The following is an 18,515-nucleotide window of genomic DNA, read 5'->3' as shown; positions in this document are numbered from 1 at the left end:
TATGTTTTGTCAGGTAGCCTGAGAAATGTGCTTCATGTGGTAACATCTAAATTAACTGGTTTTATTAAAGTCAGAGAAATTATTTATTATGAATGAACCAGAATACATTAGAATACACTAGCAAAAAAAAAAAAAGATAGAAATAGCTTCCTATAGCACCAACTGCATATTTTTACTTTTTACAGTGTGTGTCATCCATAGATAAGGTAATCTCACAATGGATTTTTGCTGATCTCAGCAACAAATAACCGCTAAGATGGCTGACAGAGCCAGAGTAAGATGATGTCTATAAACGTAAGTATATATTTATATTAAGTTCGAACTTCAGTGTCAACAAGACAACTGCTGTCAGGGGTGTATGCATATATTTTCTCAGGGGGTGCCAGTGCCCTAGGCAAGATTAGACACATGATTAAAGGGGACCTATTATGTTTGAACACAGTTGTGTGGCCACAAACAGTCTATAAATGTTAAAAATCCACCAACTATTTTTTTTATAAAACCAATAAATCATGAACAGTCTCTCCAAATGAGTTGTCTCAGATTCTCCCTCTGTTCACGTCACAGAGGGAAAAAAGTCCTGCCCATTTGTGACGCTCTCTGCCCTATTAGCATAAACACAGCCCTGAGTGAGAAGCTGCGGTTCGCCATTACTGGGGTTATATACAATGTCAACACCAAAGAGGCTTTACAAGTGTTGTGTTTTGGGATGCAGTAATGAACATAGGAGTCGCCATAATCTCCCCTCATCTGAGCCGAGGAGACTGTGTGGTTAAATAAAATTTTCGAAGGAAATATCCCAGAAAAAATCTGTAACATCCCATAAATGTTTAGGAATCAATACCAATGCTTCGTGCTCGAACGTTAGCTCCAGACAAAGTAAGTATCACACGTTTGTTTTTTGAATTGCCTTTCTGAAAGAGCTTCTTGGCACTCTGTAAGGCTAATTGCTAAAGCTATCATTGTCTCTGCCTGTTTTCACTGATGCTGCCTTCAAGTGCTATCAGAATGATCGTGAATAGGAATGTGGTAGTTAAAAGTTGCATATGAAAGCAATGGGAGTCGATCGCTTGAAGTTTTTAGAGCTCATGATCAGAAGTGGGACTTATAAAGTTTGTGATAGCATGAGACCAGCTATGTTGTTATTTTTATCCCGCCGTGCTCCCCATCTGTGTAATTCATAAACGTGAATTTATTATGCACAATATAATCAGAAGACTGACTTTGAAACTGAGCATGTTTTCTGTAAAGAGAACAGGCTTGTATTAATAGTGGAACGTTTATTTGCAAAGCCTAGTACTGCTAATGCCGGAGCTTGAGTTCTTGAAGCTCCGCCCTTTTCTCCGGGAGCAATAGCTCAGTTACATTTAAAGTAACATACTCAAATTCAGCGCGTTTTGGCTCATACCCTAAAAGTGGCAGTTTTAACAAGCTATAAAAAATTTCAGTGGGGTATATTGAGCTAAAACTTCAAATATACGCTCTGGGGACTTATTTTACATCTTATAATATATAATAGGTCCCCTTTAAAGTAAAAAAAAAAAGAACTCATTAACATTAACTGCCATCACAGAAATGTATCACATTTTAAAATATATTATAATAGAAAACAATAACAATATTTCACATTATTACTGTTTTTGATCAAATAAATGCAGCCTTGGTAAGCATAAGAGACCTCTTTCAAAAACATAAAATCTTAATCACTTCAAACTTTTAAATGGTAGCTCAATTATCAAACAGTATAATCTTGGGTCACACTTTATATTAGGTGGCCTTAACTACTATGTACTTTCATCAAAAAATAAATACAATGTACTTATTGTGGTCATATTGTATTGCAACACACTTTTGCTGCCATTAAGGTGGGATACGGGTAAGGTTAGGGACAGGTTTGGTGGTATGGGTAGGTTTAAGGGTGAGTTTACATGTAAGGGATGGGTCAACAGTGTAATTATAAATGTAATTACAGAAATTAATTATAGATGTCACTACATATAGGTATTTTTAAAATTATTTAAATTTTTTAAAAAGTACAATGTAAGAACATGTATGTACACAATAAGTGCATTGTATCAAATGATTAATTTAAAAAGTAAGTACATAGTAGTTAAGGCCACCTAATATAAAGTGGGACCTAATCTTGTCACATATTTTGGTTCCATCCTAACATACAGTTACAGGTACAGATATACATACAGGTTCGTGAGGCAGGAGACAGCTCACTATATTTCATGATACACAAAAAAATTACCTTTCTGTCACTAAGGCCTGTTACTTGGTCCACAAACTCCTCTTGGATCATAAAGGCAGCCAAGTTGGCAGTGTAGCTGGCCAGGAAGATCACAGCGAAAAAGGCCCATACGGACACGATAAATTTACTGGTAGTACCCCTGGGGTTCTGTACTGGGACAGAGTTGTTGAACACCAGACCCCACAGCAACCAGACAGCCTTACCAATAGTGAAGGAGGGTCCATGAGGGTCTATAGAAATGCAAGACAAGAAAAAGTGAAAGTTAGTGGTTACTCAAGGTGATTATTGTTTAAATTTTTAATGTTGGGATTTAAAAATTTTAACTACATATTCTAGCTGGTTGACTGTGTGGTTGAGATCATACCTTTGCCCTGTGCCAGGTTTCTATTGAAACCAAGCGGACTGATGAATTCAAAGAGGAAAACAGCGATTGCTGTGACGATGAGTAACATGACGAACATCATAACCCACACTGAAGCACTGAAGGGTTCTGAGTGAGGAGAGAGAATAGAGAAAATGCATGGGGGAAGGCAGAGATAAAAAAAAAAAAAACTGGTTCCAGAGGGATTTCAAAGATATTATTTCATCTATTACCTAGAAACGCAGAGGGCGACACCGTTCCATTGCTACGTGACACCATCACACTGATGCCTGTCTCAACAAATGGGACAGAGAAGTCTATGGCCTCTGACCGCTCTTCATTTATGGTCAATGATCCCACAGCCATTATAGCTTTTTTATAGACTACCTATACAGCAGGGAAGAAAAAGACACCTCAAGAAACAGAAAATACACCGATTGAAACAGAAATACAGTCATGGCCAAAAATATCGGCACCCTTGGTAAATATGATCAAAGAAGGCTGTGAAAATTAATCTGCATTGTTAATCCTTTCGATCTTTTATTTTTAAAAAAAATCACAAAAAATCTAACCTTTCATTGGATAATAAGAATTTAAAATGGGGGGAAATATCATTATGAAATAAATGTTTTTCTCTAATACACATTGGTTACAATGAACAGCACCCTTTTATTCAATACTTCTTGAAACCTCCATTTGTCAGTTTAACAGCTCTAAATTTTCTTCTATAATGCCTGATGAGGTTAGAGAACAGCTGACAAGAGATCAGACACCATTCCTTCATCCAGAATCACTCCAGACCCTTTAGATTCCCAGCTGCATGTTGGTGCTTCTTCCCTTCAGTTCACCCCACTCATTTTCTATAGGGTTCAGGTCAGGTCAAAAATACAGCAGTATATTTCATTGTACACATGGGGTACTTTATATCTCCATGTTCACCAAACCCATCTTGAGTGTTTGCTGCTAAAAAGCTAATTTTTTAGTTTCATCTGACCGTAGAAGCCACTCCCATTTGAAGTTCCAGTCGTGTCTGATAACTGAATATGCTGGAGAATTTTTCTTGAAACTCTTCCAAACGACATGTGGTGATGTAGGTGCTGTTTGACTTTCTTTTTTTTTTCTCCAGCTGTGGTCCTTGGAGCATTTTATGTTGATTGGAAATTCTTAATTATTGCCCTGATGGTGGAAATGGGAATTTTCACTGCTCTAGCTCTTTTCTTAAAGTCCCTTCACATATTTGTGAAGCTCAATTATCTTTTGCTGCACATCAGAAATATATTCTTTGGTTTTTCTCATTGTGATGGATGATTAAGGGAATTTGGGCTTTGTTTTCCCTCCTATTTATATTTCTGTGAAACAGGAAGCCATGGTTGGATAATTTCATGTTCATAATCACCCTGGAGTGCTCAAAATTGTGAATGGGAATATACTTCAGAGATCTTTTGTTAATAAGAATTTCTAGGGGTGCCAATAATTGTGTCCAACGTGTATTTGAGAAAAACATTAATTTCATAATGATATTTCCACCTATTTTAAATTCTTATTATACAACGAAAGGTTAGATTTTTGTGAATTTTTAAATAAAAGATCAAAAGGATTTACAATGCAGATAAATTTTCACAGCCTTCTTTGATCATATTTACCAAGGGTGCCGATATTTTTGTCCATGACTGTAGATAGTGTATATATAATGGAAGACAAGTATGGATGTATGGATAGATTGGTAGACAAACAGACAGGCAGACAGATACACAGGCAAGCAGGCAGACAGACAGAGGCTGAACAATAGACAGATACATAGATAGAACAGACAGACACACAGAACAAAAGACTGATAGACTAACAGACAAACAGAACACCAGACAGAATGATAGATAAACAGCCATACAGACAAACAGAACAACAGATTGATAGAATGATCAAAAGAATGACAGAGAGGCAGATAGAATGACAGAACAGTAGAAAGACAAAAGAACGACTGATAGACAGACAGAAAAGATTGACAAACGACTGATATACAGACATGACGAATGACAGATAGGTAGATAGACAAACAAAGCGATAGATAGATAGATAGATAGATAGATAGATAGATAGATAGATAGATAGATAGATAGATAGATAGATAGATAGATAGATAGATAGATAGATAGATAGATAGATAGATAGATAGATGGTGACCGAGAGAGCTCAATGTGCTGCAAAAAGAAAAAACATCTGCAAATGAACAAAACAACTTCGTCAATTTTACAACAAACGCGCTGCAAATGAAAGAAAGGTGCTGCAAATAAAATGTTGTGAGCATTTGCAGTCCGTTTCTTTATTTAATAATAATAATAATAATAATAATAATAATAATAATAATTAATTACATTTATATAGCGCTTTTCTGCTTTCCCAGGCACTCAAAGCACTCAACATTGTCAGGGGGGATCTCCTTGTCCACTTGTCTCCTTATTTGTTTGTGTTGTGAGCATTTGCAGCGCATGTGTTGTCAAATTGATGAAGATGTTTTCTTGATTTGCTGGTGCTTTTTCTATTTGCATGAGTTTTCTGAAGTTGCAGCAAGTTGTGCTCTCTCGGCCACCTTACAGAACAGACAGACTGACTGAACGATATATAGATACAGCGTAGCCATCACTTCAGGAGCGAAGGGAACAGACATGTCAAATGTAATACCTTTTTGTCCTCATCTCTTTTAATTGGCTAAGAAATCAAATACATTTCTGGACAATAAACAATCATTTATATTCTATAATATTTTTCCTATATTTTCCTAATTATAATTTTATTGTTTTATATGTACCAACAATTTTTTACATTTATATCACAGAATAAGGCTGAAAGTACTGTAACAAATGGTATGTCAATTAGCACTACATTATTTCTATAATCTATTTATTACCTGGAGATGACTTGGAAAAACTCATGAACAATATATTTTGCATTTGTGTGTTTATTGTCTATGGTCACGTTTTATAAGTCAACAATTTCTGCTTTTTATTAAGGCGGGAGGTCTAGTGCCGTTTCATGCATAATGAATTAGAATGTAGACTATATCTACACTGTTAAAGAGTTGAATTCTCATGCTAAACATGGCCAAAGTTTCATAAAATGATTTGAGCGTATGATGGAGTAATGACGTCATGAAGGGAGGAAATGCTTGTATGGGCATTTCTCCCGGAAGAGCACGCATGCCCGTCAACTTCATTGGCAGCACTGCACAGGACTCGATCAAGAAAAATGTCTCTAAAAGGAGTGTGTTTTTGGATGTGAGGGAACAATAACCTTGTTTAGATTCCCAAAGAACCCAGTATTATGTGAACAGTGGATGCAGTTTGTTTTTCTGAGGCAGCAACAGAGTTTCGCAAGTGTTTATTTGTTACCGTCATTTTGGTGACGAATGTTTTATAAACAAGGCCCAGTTCGGTGGTGGATTTGCACATGGTTTGATACTAAAAGATGGAGTGGATAAAAGGTCCTGGCCATGATTCGGAACCGGAGATCGTAAGTGAAACTGCATCAAATTTCTGTGTATTGTTGGCAATCGCCACGCAAGTTCTCGTGACTCTTTAGCTACACTCACGGCGCGCCTCCGGGAGCTCTGCTGTTTTTGGAGAGAATCGTAAAGCTGTATCTTTCTTTGTTTACACTTTATTTTAAAGTGTCCTTGTTACAGTGTAATTATGCATTTAAGTACCGAGTAATATTAATTAACTACATGTACTTACTATATGGTTAGGGTTAGGATTAGGGTTTGTTTTAGGGTTACTTGCATGTAATCATGCATAATTTATTGTTATTATAATAATAAGTAAATGTAATGTGTAACAAGGACACCTTAAAATAATGTGTTACCCTTTCTTTTATAAATATGATAAAACTTAAGACTATGGAGATATGAAGGATACAATACTACTCTATAGGTACTCAAGATTAACATGAGATTTTGCAAAACTGTGTCCCCTTTAAGCTTAGCTACAGCATTAGCTTGATGCATTTGTCCATATTAGGGATTTCCTGGCACGTCATAAGTCATTGTTACTTCTATGAGTTCGTTTTGGACTTTCACTGCAAGAGAGCCCTCCAGCTTCAAGTATGAGTGTGTTTCACATCATCTTATTTTGGATACAATAAAATATCTTCATGCATAGACTATCTTGTCTCTTTAAATTTAAATCTAGATTTATTCACACTGCCCCTTGCAAACCGCTATGTGAACATATTTTCCCCAAAAAAGTGTGGGAGACGAAAGCATGATAGATTAATATAGACACACAGACAGAACAATAGATTGACAGCCAGACAGCCAGGGAGAACTGACATCTATGTGACTGCAATTAGAACTGATGATTCATTCATTAGGTTATTGAAAGTGACTAACCTCCCCCACCATGCCGTTCCAGACATTATTGATCTTCTTGCCATGTTTGCCATTTGTGACCAGGTAAAGATCATAGGTGAACTTTACATTTCTGGCAATCTTCTTCAGGATGTCTATACAAAAGCCCTTGCAGCACTGCTTGATATAGGAGCCATCCGTGGTATTACTGCAGCATATACAGGGCACAGCAATATAGAAAACAGCTGATTCTGAGAAAGACTGAAGATAACAATCTAATATGTTCTAAATTTATCAAACACAAAAGTTCATAACCACATTAGAGACTGCACAATTATTTCTGTATTCCCCAGGAAAAGAAAGCTCTCATGCTAAAGGTTAAGATAGGACGTATAAAGCCTACAGAACCTGCTGATTTATTTAAAACTGGTATAAGCAGCTATAGTTTTTCTTTAAAGTTGAATAAACAGAACAGAACAAAACTCACTCTTTAATGTGTTTCCTGCAAGGTACAGAGTTGCGCATGCATGTGCCAGTAAGAATGTCCACATCATCCACTATAACAAACGGTTTTTCCTCTAGAGTCACAATGCTCAAGTGGTTCTCATCAGCGTCCACGTCCCCAAATGAGTTATAACGTGGCCAAACTGGAAACTTCAACTTCAGCGTGTGGTTTTCCCATCGTCCCATCTGTAGACATACACAAACAAATATTGGCTCACAAATAAACGTTTGAAGGTTCTTCTGAAGTGGCCTCCATTATTATTATAAGTTTGGGGACAAAAATGTGATTTTCCGCTCTTCAAAGCAAAGCTAAGAAATGTTATTAACGAAACATTGTATATTTTTTTCCAGCAAACAAATAAGTCACATTCAAAGACTGGGACCCAGGTCTATTTTTCCTTCAGTCTTCCTTATTTCCTTATTCTCATTCGCCCTCTTTTAGAATGTTTTGAACGTCTAGATTACATGTATACTGTATTAAATATATATTTTATGTTCATTTTAATATTTTGTTTAATATTAATATTTTAAATCTTTTGAAATGTATGCAGAAAATTCTCAACTGGTGGTTTTTAGCCTAGAAATTGTTTGCAGACCTGTTTTGATGAGACCTGAGGTTTTACTAGCAAAGAAAGGGAAAAAAGCAAAATGCAAATAAAAAACACTAACCTACAAATGTGCAGAGCCACGGCAGAAAAATAAATGTGTTTATCTAGTTTTAAAACGGAGGAGAAAATGCTTCCCATATCTTTTGTTGTTTACGTTAAAGGCTGTCCAAACAAACTTTATGGTATTTTGGTGCCAATTCATCTGTCACTTATAATAATATGACTAATACCAGTATTATATTTGGCCTGGTATTTGTTCCATGTGTTAGGCTGATAAATCACACTTGTGCTGCTGTTTTTGCATTAGCAAAATTCTCAGTTTTCCCATTCAGCCTATGTCATGTTAATCATTTCGCACAATGTTTGGCCTGTGTAATTCATGCTAATATTAATCAATGTTAATGTTACTTTTGTACATTAAACAATTTTACCCACAACTCGATGTCCAAGATAATATTGGGGTCCTAATACAAAACCAGTTAGGAATCACATTTTTAAATATAGTTCTGTGGTGTACAAACAAAATTTAAGAAGTACAAAAATGCCTTAGAACTGCATGTGTAATAATTACAAAAGAAAAAGCTGTTTAAAGTAGTTTCAGATTGCACGGCACACTGCAAGATACTGCTGTTGCTGCTTGAAATGCCATGACGACTACTGCCATGTCAAATTTACCCCATGTATATGCACAGCACTCTATGCAATAGTTATGCATTCCGTCAGGTGTGTGTGCTTTTCTGTTGCTGCTTGAAATGCCATGTCAGCTACCAGTGTAACAACATAATGTGTCAAGTTTACCCCATGTATGTGCACTGCACTCTTCATGCAGTAGTTATGTGTTCCGTCAAGTGCGTGTGTTTGTCTATAAGCTCTCACTCTGTTCTAGCCCCGCTGCAGTGAGAAATGATTAGTGTCACACTTTTCACACAATCACTGCAGGGTTTTAATGTGAATGTGTGTGACTTCACACACACTGCAGGGCACTGTCAAAACACACAGCATCCAACACACCTCAGAGAAAAAAACGACTCATTAAAAGAACGCACGAGTGAGCAAACGATTACGAAAATGAGTGTGTGAAGCACCGAGATAGAATAGGAGAACATGTAAAGCTAATTAGAGAAAGGGAGCAAAGACAGAGAATAGATTACTGTACAAAAAAACAAGCAAATTATTATTGCTAATAGCCAAAATAGAGAGAGAAATAAAAAGGGCATTAACCAGCACAATCGAATTGGATGGAGACACATGTGCACTCTTCTCCAATTTAAAGCTCGCAATAAATCCGTTGTGAAACCGATGCCTTAATAAGGGCTATTTTGACTCTTTATGACTAAGTAAACAATAGTTTAAGTCATGTGCATGAAAAAAAACCCAGGCTGGGAAAAGGAAAGCACAAATTAAATGTTCTTCTTCTCTAATAGCAAAGTCCAGTGCAGTCACAGTCACAAAAAGGCTCTGAGCTAGTAAACAGAATATTGATTGCTTATGGTTCCAGAATCCCTTACAGGCAGAGCTAATAGAAGAAAATGAAGATTCGGGAAGGATATAAAGATAAAAGGCTCTTACCTTCTCCCATTCCCTCTGTGTGTTCAGAACAATGACTACCAGCTTGGGATTGACTTGGTAGCCATCGTCCATGAACGAATGATCTCTACCCCCTAGACTGACTCCCATCATATATCTGCAACAAACACACAAATGCAAAAATATCAGCAAAGTTACAACATGATTTAAGGTGTACTTATTGGTCTGTCTGTCTATCTGTCTGTCTATCTAACATCGACTAAATGTTCTTTCAAACTGTTTGGGGGTAGAATGCAAGTCATTTAATGAAATATAAGTGAAAAGCTCCAAGGTAAACAATATAAATAACGTCTGATTGAACGCCATTAGGTGTCTTATCTATTTTCGCAAGACATTAAATTGCCTTTCTAATCTTAAATGAGGTAAACAAATCCATCCATTCCAGTTCTGTGTTTTTGTAGCCAAAACCCAAATTCAATGAGCCAGCAAACACAAACGCAAAGTCTTGCAAATGCATTTAGACATTCATTTTAAATTGACAAATTATGCATAGTTTTTTTCATCTTTCAATGCATTAAAACTTAAAATTATTTTGATGTTAGAAGTATTCTGAACAACAGCAAAAACAGTTTAAAGAATTGTATCCCCACATTTTAATATTTGGTAGATCCACCATATGTAAGAGCTTCACACACTCTACATGTGTTAATTTGCCCTTTAACTGAATTCTGGCAGATTTGCTCCAGGTTGTTCATAGGATGACACTTATGCTGTTTGCAAATTTAGTTTCACATACTGATGTTGTATGGAAATTCACCCTTTTATGTTATTAAATATGATGCTTTTTTGTTATCAATGACTGGCTTTTTTGTTTGTTTCAGAAACAGGCTCTCTTGTTTTTTTTTTCAGCGTATTCGTATCTTTTCTGTAGCCATACACCAATTTACACCAAATTGTTATTCACTCATAAATCTTCTCCTCTGCATGGACACTTTTCATGGTGGTTCTTGTTAGGAGCTTGACAGACTCCATACCCTTTCAAACCCTTAATATTTAATTCGAGTAAATAATGCTAGAATTTTCATGTTTGGTTGAACTTTTCCTTTAAATATTTTTTTCTTCAAATGTTCCCAGATGCAATGGGCAACATTATCTAAAAACACCTTATTTTTCACCTTAGTTTCTTTTGCTACATCAGCCTCTCATATGGTGCTATGATAATGCTTGACTGCTCATTCAATCTTTTACTTTCTTCTCAACTGTTGAACTCTGTAACTCTTTCAAAGTGATCTCTGGCCTCTCTTACAAATCTGCTTGTTTGTGCGGAGACTTTTGAGGGATGACCTTTTCTCGATGGCGTCTGGGGGGTTTGTAGTAGTTTCCACGTCCTCATAATTGAACCAACACCGCTGGGACATCCAAAGATTTGGACATTGTTTTGTAACCTTTTCCTACAGCATTTGTCTAACATTATTGCTGACATATTTAGAATGCTCTTTAGTCTTCATTTTCACAGCTGTCCTTTAGATTAACAACCTGAATAATTATCCTGTAACCGTGACATTTTTGTTTATCTAGGAAAGGTTATAATGACTCACAGGTATAATCCAGTTGTACCTGTTCAGATCCTCCACCAGCATATTTTGTTTGATTTATTTTGTGAAAGTTGTAAACCGATTAAAAATGTTGTAAAGTTTGTGCTGTTTAAGTAATCAAATAAACTGAATTAATTGCATATTTGCTGAGAAAAGCCCCCAAATGAAACCAAGGTTTTTATTGTAAACTACAACCATTTGAATTACTGAAAATAATTTTTAAATGAGCGACCAGTCCCGTTATTCAAAATATCTCGATCTGAATCACATGGAAGATGGTGACACGAGTTTGGCTCGACATGAGGGGTGAGTAAATAAAGCCAGAATTTACATTTTTGGGTGAACTAATCCTTAAAGGGCCTGAATACTTTCGCTCAATCACACAGACTCCTCTGAATAACAGAAGCTCAATACTGTATACCTTCTCCGTGTAATACATATTGAAGATTAGCTCAGCTGTGCACTACTCAGATGGCACAAACACACACAAACTCTCTTTGGAATTTAATTAAGAAAAAGGAACATAACTAGGAAATGGGGTTTAGCTTCAGGCAGAAATGAAAAGAACAGGGTCAGAGCTACACCTGCTACTCAAACACAGCTTCTGTTGTGTGTGTTTGTTTGTAAGTGTGTCTTATTCATATATTAGAGACTTCCACAGCGTAAAAATTCAAATTGATTTTTGTCATAGCCGTCACAGAGTTCCTCTTCAGGAACGAGACGCTGCGTCAACGACGCTTTGGGGAACGCCAATAGCGTAACCGGCTCTGAATACCAATCAAATCTGTCCAGAAATGGGAAGGGATGTCACGGGCGAGGTGACGTAATGACCAGCTGGTACAAAAGCACGTGCGGTGAAACCGGCATCAGCTTTTTGTCATTCAGCGAAGCGCTCTGTGACTGGTGAGTCCTATTTACCGTTGTCTGTCTGTTTGTAAAACATGTCAAAGCGAAGTGGGGAGAGGAGTGAGGCGCAATACGGGCTGTGTGTTCCTCCGTGCAAAACGCTGTTTGTGTACGGAGGATACACACAGTCTGTGTGTGCTTTGCTTGGGAGCGAGGCATGCGGAGGCAGCCCTCGAGGGGGCTGATTGTCCGCACTGCGAGGGTTTTCCTCTGCGTGTGCTTCGCTCCCGAAAGGCTCTTTTCTCCGGAGAGGGCTCTTTCACTAGCGTTCCCCGCGGCACTGACCCGCTTCCGCTAAGGCGGAGCGGAGACGGCGTTCGTGGGGTTCGCAACGGGATCTGGCAGAGGGATCGGAGACGAGCGAGCTCTTTCTCCATCCGCACCTGCCGGATCCCGCGACCGCTCCCCGAGTCCGGAAGCACGCGTGGCGGTTTCTTCCCCTCGGGCAGCAGCATCGGCGCTTCTCGCGTCTTCCTCCGAGGAGGTTGACATGGGAGGCGTCGAGCATGTTGCACCCACTCTGTCGTCCCATATGAGGAGCCTGTGGAGTGTTTTGTCGAACCGCAGAGAGGGTTATACTGCGTTCTCTGCGGTTTCAGACTCACCTCCACATCTGAGCCTGCCCTTTTTTTTTTTTTTTCCCCGACCTCCACACTGAGGTGTCGAGGTTGTAGGGAAAATATTTCGGCCCGCCTCTTCGTCCCCTCATTCTGTTATTTCGGTAGTGTCATGGGGACGAGTGAGCGCGGTTACAGAGCGATGCCGCGGGTGGAACAGACGCTTGCGAGCTATCTGTCCCCTGACGCTGCGTCGTCTCTGAAGGCAAAGGGTACGCGTCAGCAGGTCGGTCTGGCTTATGTTTGCACATCATGGTGGCATGCCAGGCTGACCTGCTCAAGGAGTTGGATGAGGGCGGGGGACTAATGCGGAGCACATCTGTGTGCTCCGCAAAACCGTTGATTTGTCTCTCCGCGCCGCCAGGGAGACCGTCAAGGCGATCTATGGCAGCCCTGGTGGCGGCGGAGAGGCATCTTTGGTGGACCCTGTCGGATTTATGGTAAGCAATCGTGACAGGGCCTTCCTTCTGGACGCCCCACTTTGCCGCCTGGCCTTTTTTTGGTTCAGGAGGCAGGTGGCGGAGTTCCAGCGGTTTCTCCCTCGCCGCTCTCTAGCTCATGGGGCTGCTGGGCGAGAGCAGCCCCTGCCGCGTGCTGGCTCCTCGTATAGGCAAGCGTGCCCCCGCAGGAGCGGATTGGGGCGGTAAGAAGGGTGCGCGGTCAAAGACCTCCCAGCCAAGCAGGCGAAGACGTCTTCGGCCAGGAAGCCCTGATGTGAGTGGGATCAGGGCTTATGAGGGTAGCCCCCGCTGCGGTAGAGCGACGATCGCACGGCGATCGTCACTCCCCCCAGCGCCCTCAGGAGATCGTTCTGCCAACCCTGCCACCTATGGTGCTTCAGGGCGCAGCGGTCTCCAGCGAGCGCATATCTCAGTCTCTTCCGCCCGGTATCGTAGCGGAGCTGAGATGCTCGCCACCCCTTCGGGGGTCTCTGGAGCAGCTAGTTCGGCCGTTCCCTGCCGGGGTTCCGCTTCAGGGCACCGAACTAGCCGCTCCGGGTTACACCAGAGGCCAGTCTCGAGAGACTGGTTCCCTTAGTAGACTATTTTGCAGCGTGGATACTACTGCCAAATGTGTCTCGATGGGTCCTGCGCACTGTAGAGAGAGGCTACAGAATCCAGTTTGATTCTCGTCCGCCTCAATTCAATGGGGTGAATTCCACGTTGTGGGCCCCGAGCAGGCTCTGGTAATGGAACAAGAGGTAGATACTCTCTTAAGGAAAGATACCATCGAGGTGGGTCTTCCTTCCGAAGAGAGTCCGGGTACTACAGCCGGTACTTCATAGTTCCAAGGAGGATGGAGGTTTGCGTCCCTTTTTTAGATCTGCATCAATTGAACCGCTCAGTCTGCAAGACTGAAGTTCAAGATGCTCAGGTAAGTACTCAGATCAAGTCCGAGGACTGGTCTGATAGCAGGTAAGTATCTCAGATCAAGTCCGAGGACTGGTTTGACACGTAGATCTAAAAGACGCATACTTCCATGTCTCCGTCCTTCCCACTCACAGGAAGTTCCTGAGGTTTGCTTTTGGGGGCAAAAGCTTACCAATATCGGGTACTTCCCTTCGGCCTAGCACTCTCACCCCACACTTTTACGAGTGTGTGGGCGCCACGTTAGCTACGGGGCGCCCGCATACTCAATTACATCGGCCTTTGGTTGATTCTTGCTCTATCAGAGCGGAGGGCGGCTCAACATTGAGGTGTTGTTCTCGCTCACTTAAAAGTGTTGGGGTTAAGACTGAACCCCAAGGAAAGTGTGCGTTCTCCATTACAGAGAACCACTTATCTGGGGGTGGTGGGGATTTGACCACGGTGCAGGCACGTATGTCTCCTGCTCGGATCGAGTCAATCCTCACGAAAGTCAGGAGGGTGAAAGAAGGCCAGTCACTCACTGTCAAGCGGTTTAGATACTGCTGGGTCTGGTGGCAGCTGCGTCCAACGGGATACCTTTTGGCCTGCTGTACATGAGACCCCTACAGTGGTGACTCAAGACCAAGGGGTTCTCCCCGAGGGGAAACCCGCTTCGCATGATCAAGGTCACGCGGCGGTGCCTACGTGCCTTGGACATGTGGAGACAACCTTGGTTCTTGTCCCAGGGCCTGGTGTTGGAAGCTCCTTTGTCGCCGCGTATGCTAGCGACGGACGCATCCCTCACCGGTTGGGGAGCGGTCATGAGTGGCCACCCTGCCCACGGTCGGTGGAGGGGTCATCATCTCGCCTGGCACATCAACAGGCTCGAGATGCTGGCCGTATTTCAGTACTTCTCCTAGACCTAAGAGGTTGCCATGTGTTAGTTCGCAAGCGACAACACATCGGTGGTCTCTTATAGCAACCACCAAGGAGGTCTGCGGTTCGCGCCCCCTGTACAGGCTGGCACACCAGATCCTTGTGTGGGCTATGAGGCCTAGCTCTCCTGGTTGGTCGAGCTGGCATTGCTCCCCTCAACTTTGAGGGTCACCTTTGAGCATGCCGCTCCCTTCTGAGTGTCTTGAGCTCCCTCTCATGCAGAGAGTTAAGTGCTCCGCTCTCCAGAGATCTGCCTTGGTAGAGCTAGCATTGCTCCCCTCAACTTAGAGGGTCACCTTGAGCATGCCGCTCCCTTCTGAGCATCTGAGTTAGTACCTCATGGGGAGCCGACACCCTGTCGAGGCAGGGGCCGTTATCCGGGAATGCTTCACACCGAGGTGGGGAAGCAGATCTAGAGAGTGTTTGGCCAGGCCCAGGTGGACCTCTTCGCTACTCGGGCAGCGCAATGTCCCCTCTGGTACTCTCTACGTCATCCAGCTCCGAGGGGCTGGATGCTGTGGTACAGACGTGGCCGAGGCTTCGTCTTTATGCCTTTCCCCCGATTGCTCTGCTCCCCGGAGTTCTGGAGAGAGTGCGCCGGGACGGACACCGGCAGCTATTGGTAGCCCCGTTCTGGCCGGGCCGAGTATGGTTCTCGGACCTGATTTTCCTCCTTGACGGCTCTCCCTGGGAGATTCCAGTCAGGAGGGATCTCCTCTCACAGGCAGGAGGCACCCTTGTGCACCCCTGCCTGGAGTTATAGAAGCTGTGGGTGTGGCCCCTGAGGGGGCACAGCTGATAGCCTCTGGTCTCTCAACCGAGGTTGTTGAGACCATTCTCCAATCCAGAGCTCCCTCTACGAGGAAACTGTATGCCCTGAAGTGGAGACTCTTCACTTCATGGTGCGGAGATCGCCAGCTCGACCCAGTTAACTGCCCAGTAGGTACAGTGCTGGAGTTCCTGCAGGCTCGACTCTCCGCAGGGTTAGCCCACTCCACCTTGAAGGTCTATGTGGCGGCAATTTCTGCTTACCACACCCCTCTTGCTGGATTGACAGTGGGCGCACAACCCCTAGTTACATGTTTCCTCCGTGGTGCACTGAGGCTTAGTCCTCCTCCCTTTCGGGAGCCTGACCAGGTGCGAGCACGTCCACAGAGCTGCCATGTGGAGAAGGACGGACCAGTTGCTAGTGTGCTACGGTCCTTCTAAGAGGGGTCTGCCTGCTTCCAAGCAGACCCTCAGTCGGTGGATTGTGGATGCCATTCACATGGCTTATGAGTCTTCTGACCTCCCCTCGCCGATGGGAGTCAGGGCTCATTCCACTAGGAGTGTGGCGGCCTCCAAGGCCTTTCTCGCAGTTGTTCCTATTCAGGACATCTGCAACGCTGCGGGTTGGTCCACGCCTCTGACCTTAGTCAGATCCTTGGCCTGGACATGTGAGCCACTCCAGTCTCTTCCGTTCTCTTGCCCTAGCTGTGCGCCTCTTTTGGACACACAGGGCAGGGGTGCGGAAGTCTGGAGCCGTTGGTATCTCGTTCCCCAAAGCGTCGTTGACGCAGCTCGAGTTCCTGAAGAGGAACGTCTTAGGTTACTTGTGTAACCCTAGTTCCTCGAGGGAACGAGACGCTGCGTCACGGAGCCACACTTCCGGCATCCCTGCCAGCGCTTGCTTCATTCTATAAGCTGATGCCGGTTTCACCGCACGTGCTTTTGTACCAGCTGGTCATTACGTCACCTCGCCCGTGACATCCCTTCCCATTTCTGGACAGATTTGATTGGTATTCAGAGCCGGTTACGCTATTGGCGTTCCCCAAAGCGTCGTTGACGCAGCGTCTCGTTCCCTCGAGGAACTAGGGTTACACAAGTAACCTAAGACGTTTTCTCTTAAACAAACACATTATTCTGTGCATCTAATCTCACTGATTAAGAAACAGAGAGATGGGGGAGAATATAATATACTAGACACTGCACAGGGTGACCTTTATTTTCCATAGTCTTCTTGAAATTATCGAAACCTTACAACTAATTATGTCAGTGAGAGTTTGCGGTTTATAAAATGTCAATTCAAATGGCTTTCTCTACACAGAGCCTATTTATGCATGATCTCAATTAACAGTGAAACGTTAGTCGGAGATTAGATGTAGTTAAATGCATATTAGGTGATGATAATTCCACATGGTGCCATGAATGCTATTAATCTTTCTCTGGTCAGGTCTTTGTTAGTGCTGTGCTAAAGCGTAGGACCACTAACAGTGCTGTCATGATAGTGAAATTCTGGTTCATTGTGACAAATTATTGCAATAGATCATTTTGTTCAGATGAAGTATAAGTCACTTCATATTTACATAGAAATTGGAATCCTTGAATAATAAATAAGGCTTTGTAATACAAATATCTCACCTAAAAATAAAATAAAATAAAAAATACAAATAGAATAAAATAAAAAAATACAATAAAACAAAATAAAATGCATAACACAATATACGTATAAAACAAATAATAGTCTGTTTTCTTATTTGGGGGGAAGTGGGAACCAGCCAACCGGCAAATTATAAGTAATATTTATTTTTATTATGCAATAGTAATAAATTCTGTCCTAATTTCATTCACAAATAATTTTAAGGCAGGTCAATTAACATGAACCTTTATTTCACATCAAAGAAGACCTTTACATTTCTGTATATATTTCATGATTATGTAATAATCATGACAGGCCAATCACAAACTAGGAATATAAACCACCTATTTGCTACTATGAATACCCTAGCAACCACATGTGTTAAAACTCTTTCAGAACACCCCAGCATGTCCAGTCTATAAGTAAATGCCAAAAATGTCGAACCGTTGAACATCAATAGACACAAGATGGAACAGCATTTACATAAGAGTTAAGAAATTTCTTACATTATTAAAATACATTTTTTTTATTAAAAGTAAAACTACGAATTTGTCAGATCATAAACACAAAAAATGCCGAATTATTAACTGAATATCAGAGACCTTTAAATGGCATTTTGCCAAGATAGCCTATGTAAGTAAACATAGATTTGCCAGTAATAATACCCGGGCTGACATATCCAATGCAACCAATAAGAACTGGCCCAGCAGTTATTATGTTGTTTTGTGCGCTGAAAAACAATAAATAGGAGGTCAACAAGGAGGGAAAGCTACAAGATAATGCTGCAGAATCGATTTTCAGAGATCCTGCCTTGCCTACAAGCGAGGCAAGAAAACAAGGCCAGAATCAAAGGACAGTAAGCGCAGAGGAAAATGCATGATGAAAACAGATTCATGTTCCCATAATACAGGGCTCGCACCGCTAAGGTGTTTAATGTTTAAAAAGTATATCAAGCGTGGAAAATACCCCCAGATGAAGTCGACTTTAAATCTGTACAGTGAGAAATACAGTACGTGAGACCGCATTAAACTGAGAGAGGGGGAAAAAAACTAAACTAAACAGCAGCACTCTAGACGAGCAGATGATAATCGATGCCATTAACAGTTAATGTGTCAGACTGT

At 41.6% G+C, this 18,515-nt stretch overlaps 1 protein-coding gene across 1 annotated transcript in view; it reads right to left on the bottom strand.

Annotated features, from left to right (window-relative positions):
* grin2ab (glutamate receptor, ionotropic, N-methyl D-aspartate 2A, b) overlaps window positions 1-18,515 on the bottom strand; it is a gene marked incomplete at both ends in the record, with an annotated part of 78,615 nt that overhangs the window by 4,075 nt on the left and 56,025 nt on the right. The window contains 6 exons of the mRNA XM_079420699.1: window positions 2,255-2,484; window positions 2,619-2,744; window positions 2,849-3,002; window positions 7,000-7,165; window positions 7,445-7,647; window positions 9,639-9,753. Coding sequence (XP_079276825.1) covers window positions 2,255-2,484; window positions 2,619-2,744; window positions 2,849-3,002; window positions 7,000-7,165; window positions 7,445-7,647; window positions 9,639-9,753 — 994 coding nt within the window. The remainder of the gene's footprint in view (window positions 1-2,254; window positions 2,485-2,618; window positions 2,745-2,848; window positions 3,003-6,999; window positions 7,166-7,444; window positions 7,648-9,638; window positions 9,754-18,515) is intronic.

This window comes from Barbus barbus (genome assembly GCF_936440315.1).
Source record: "Barbus barbus genome assembly, chromosome: 7".
Lineage (NCBI taxonomy): Eukaryota > Metazoa > Chordata > Actinopteri > Cypriniformes > Cyprinidae > Barbus > Barbus barbus.
The sequence above is the reverse complement of the archived record's forward strand: the minus strand, read 5'-3'. Positions and strand labels throughout refer to the sequence as shown.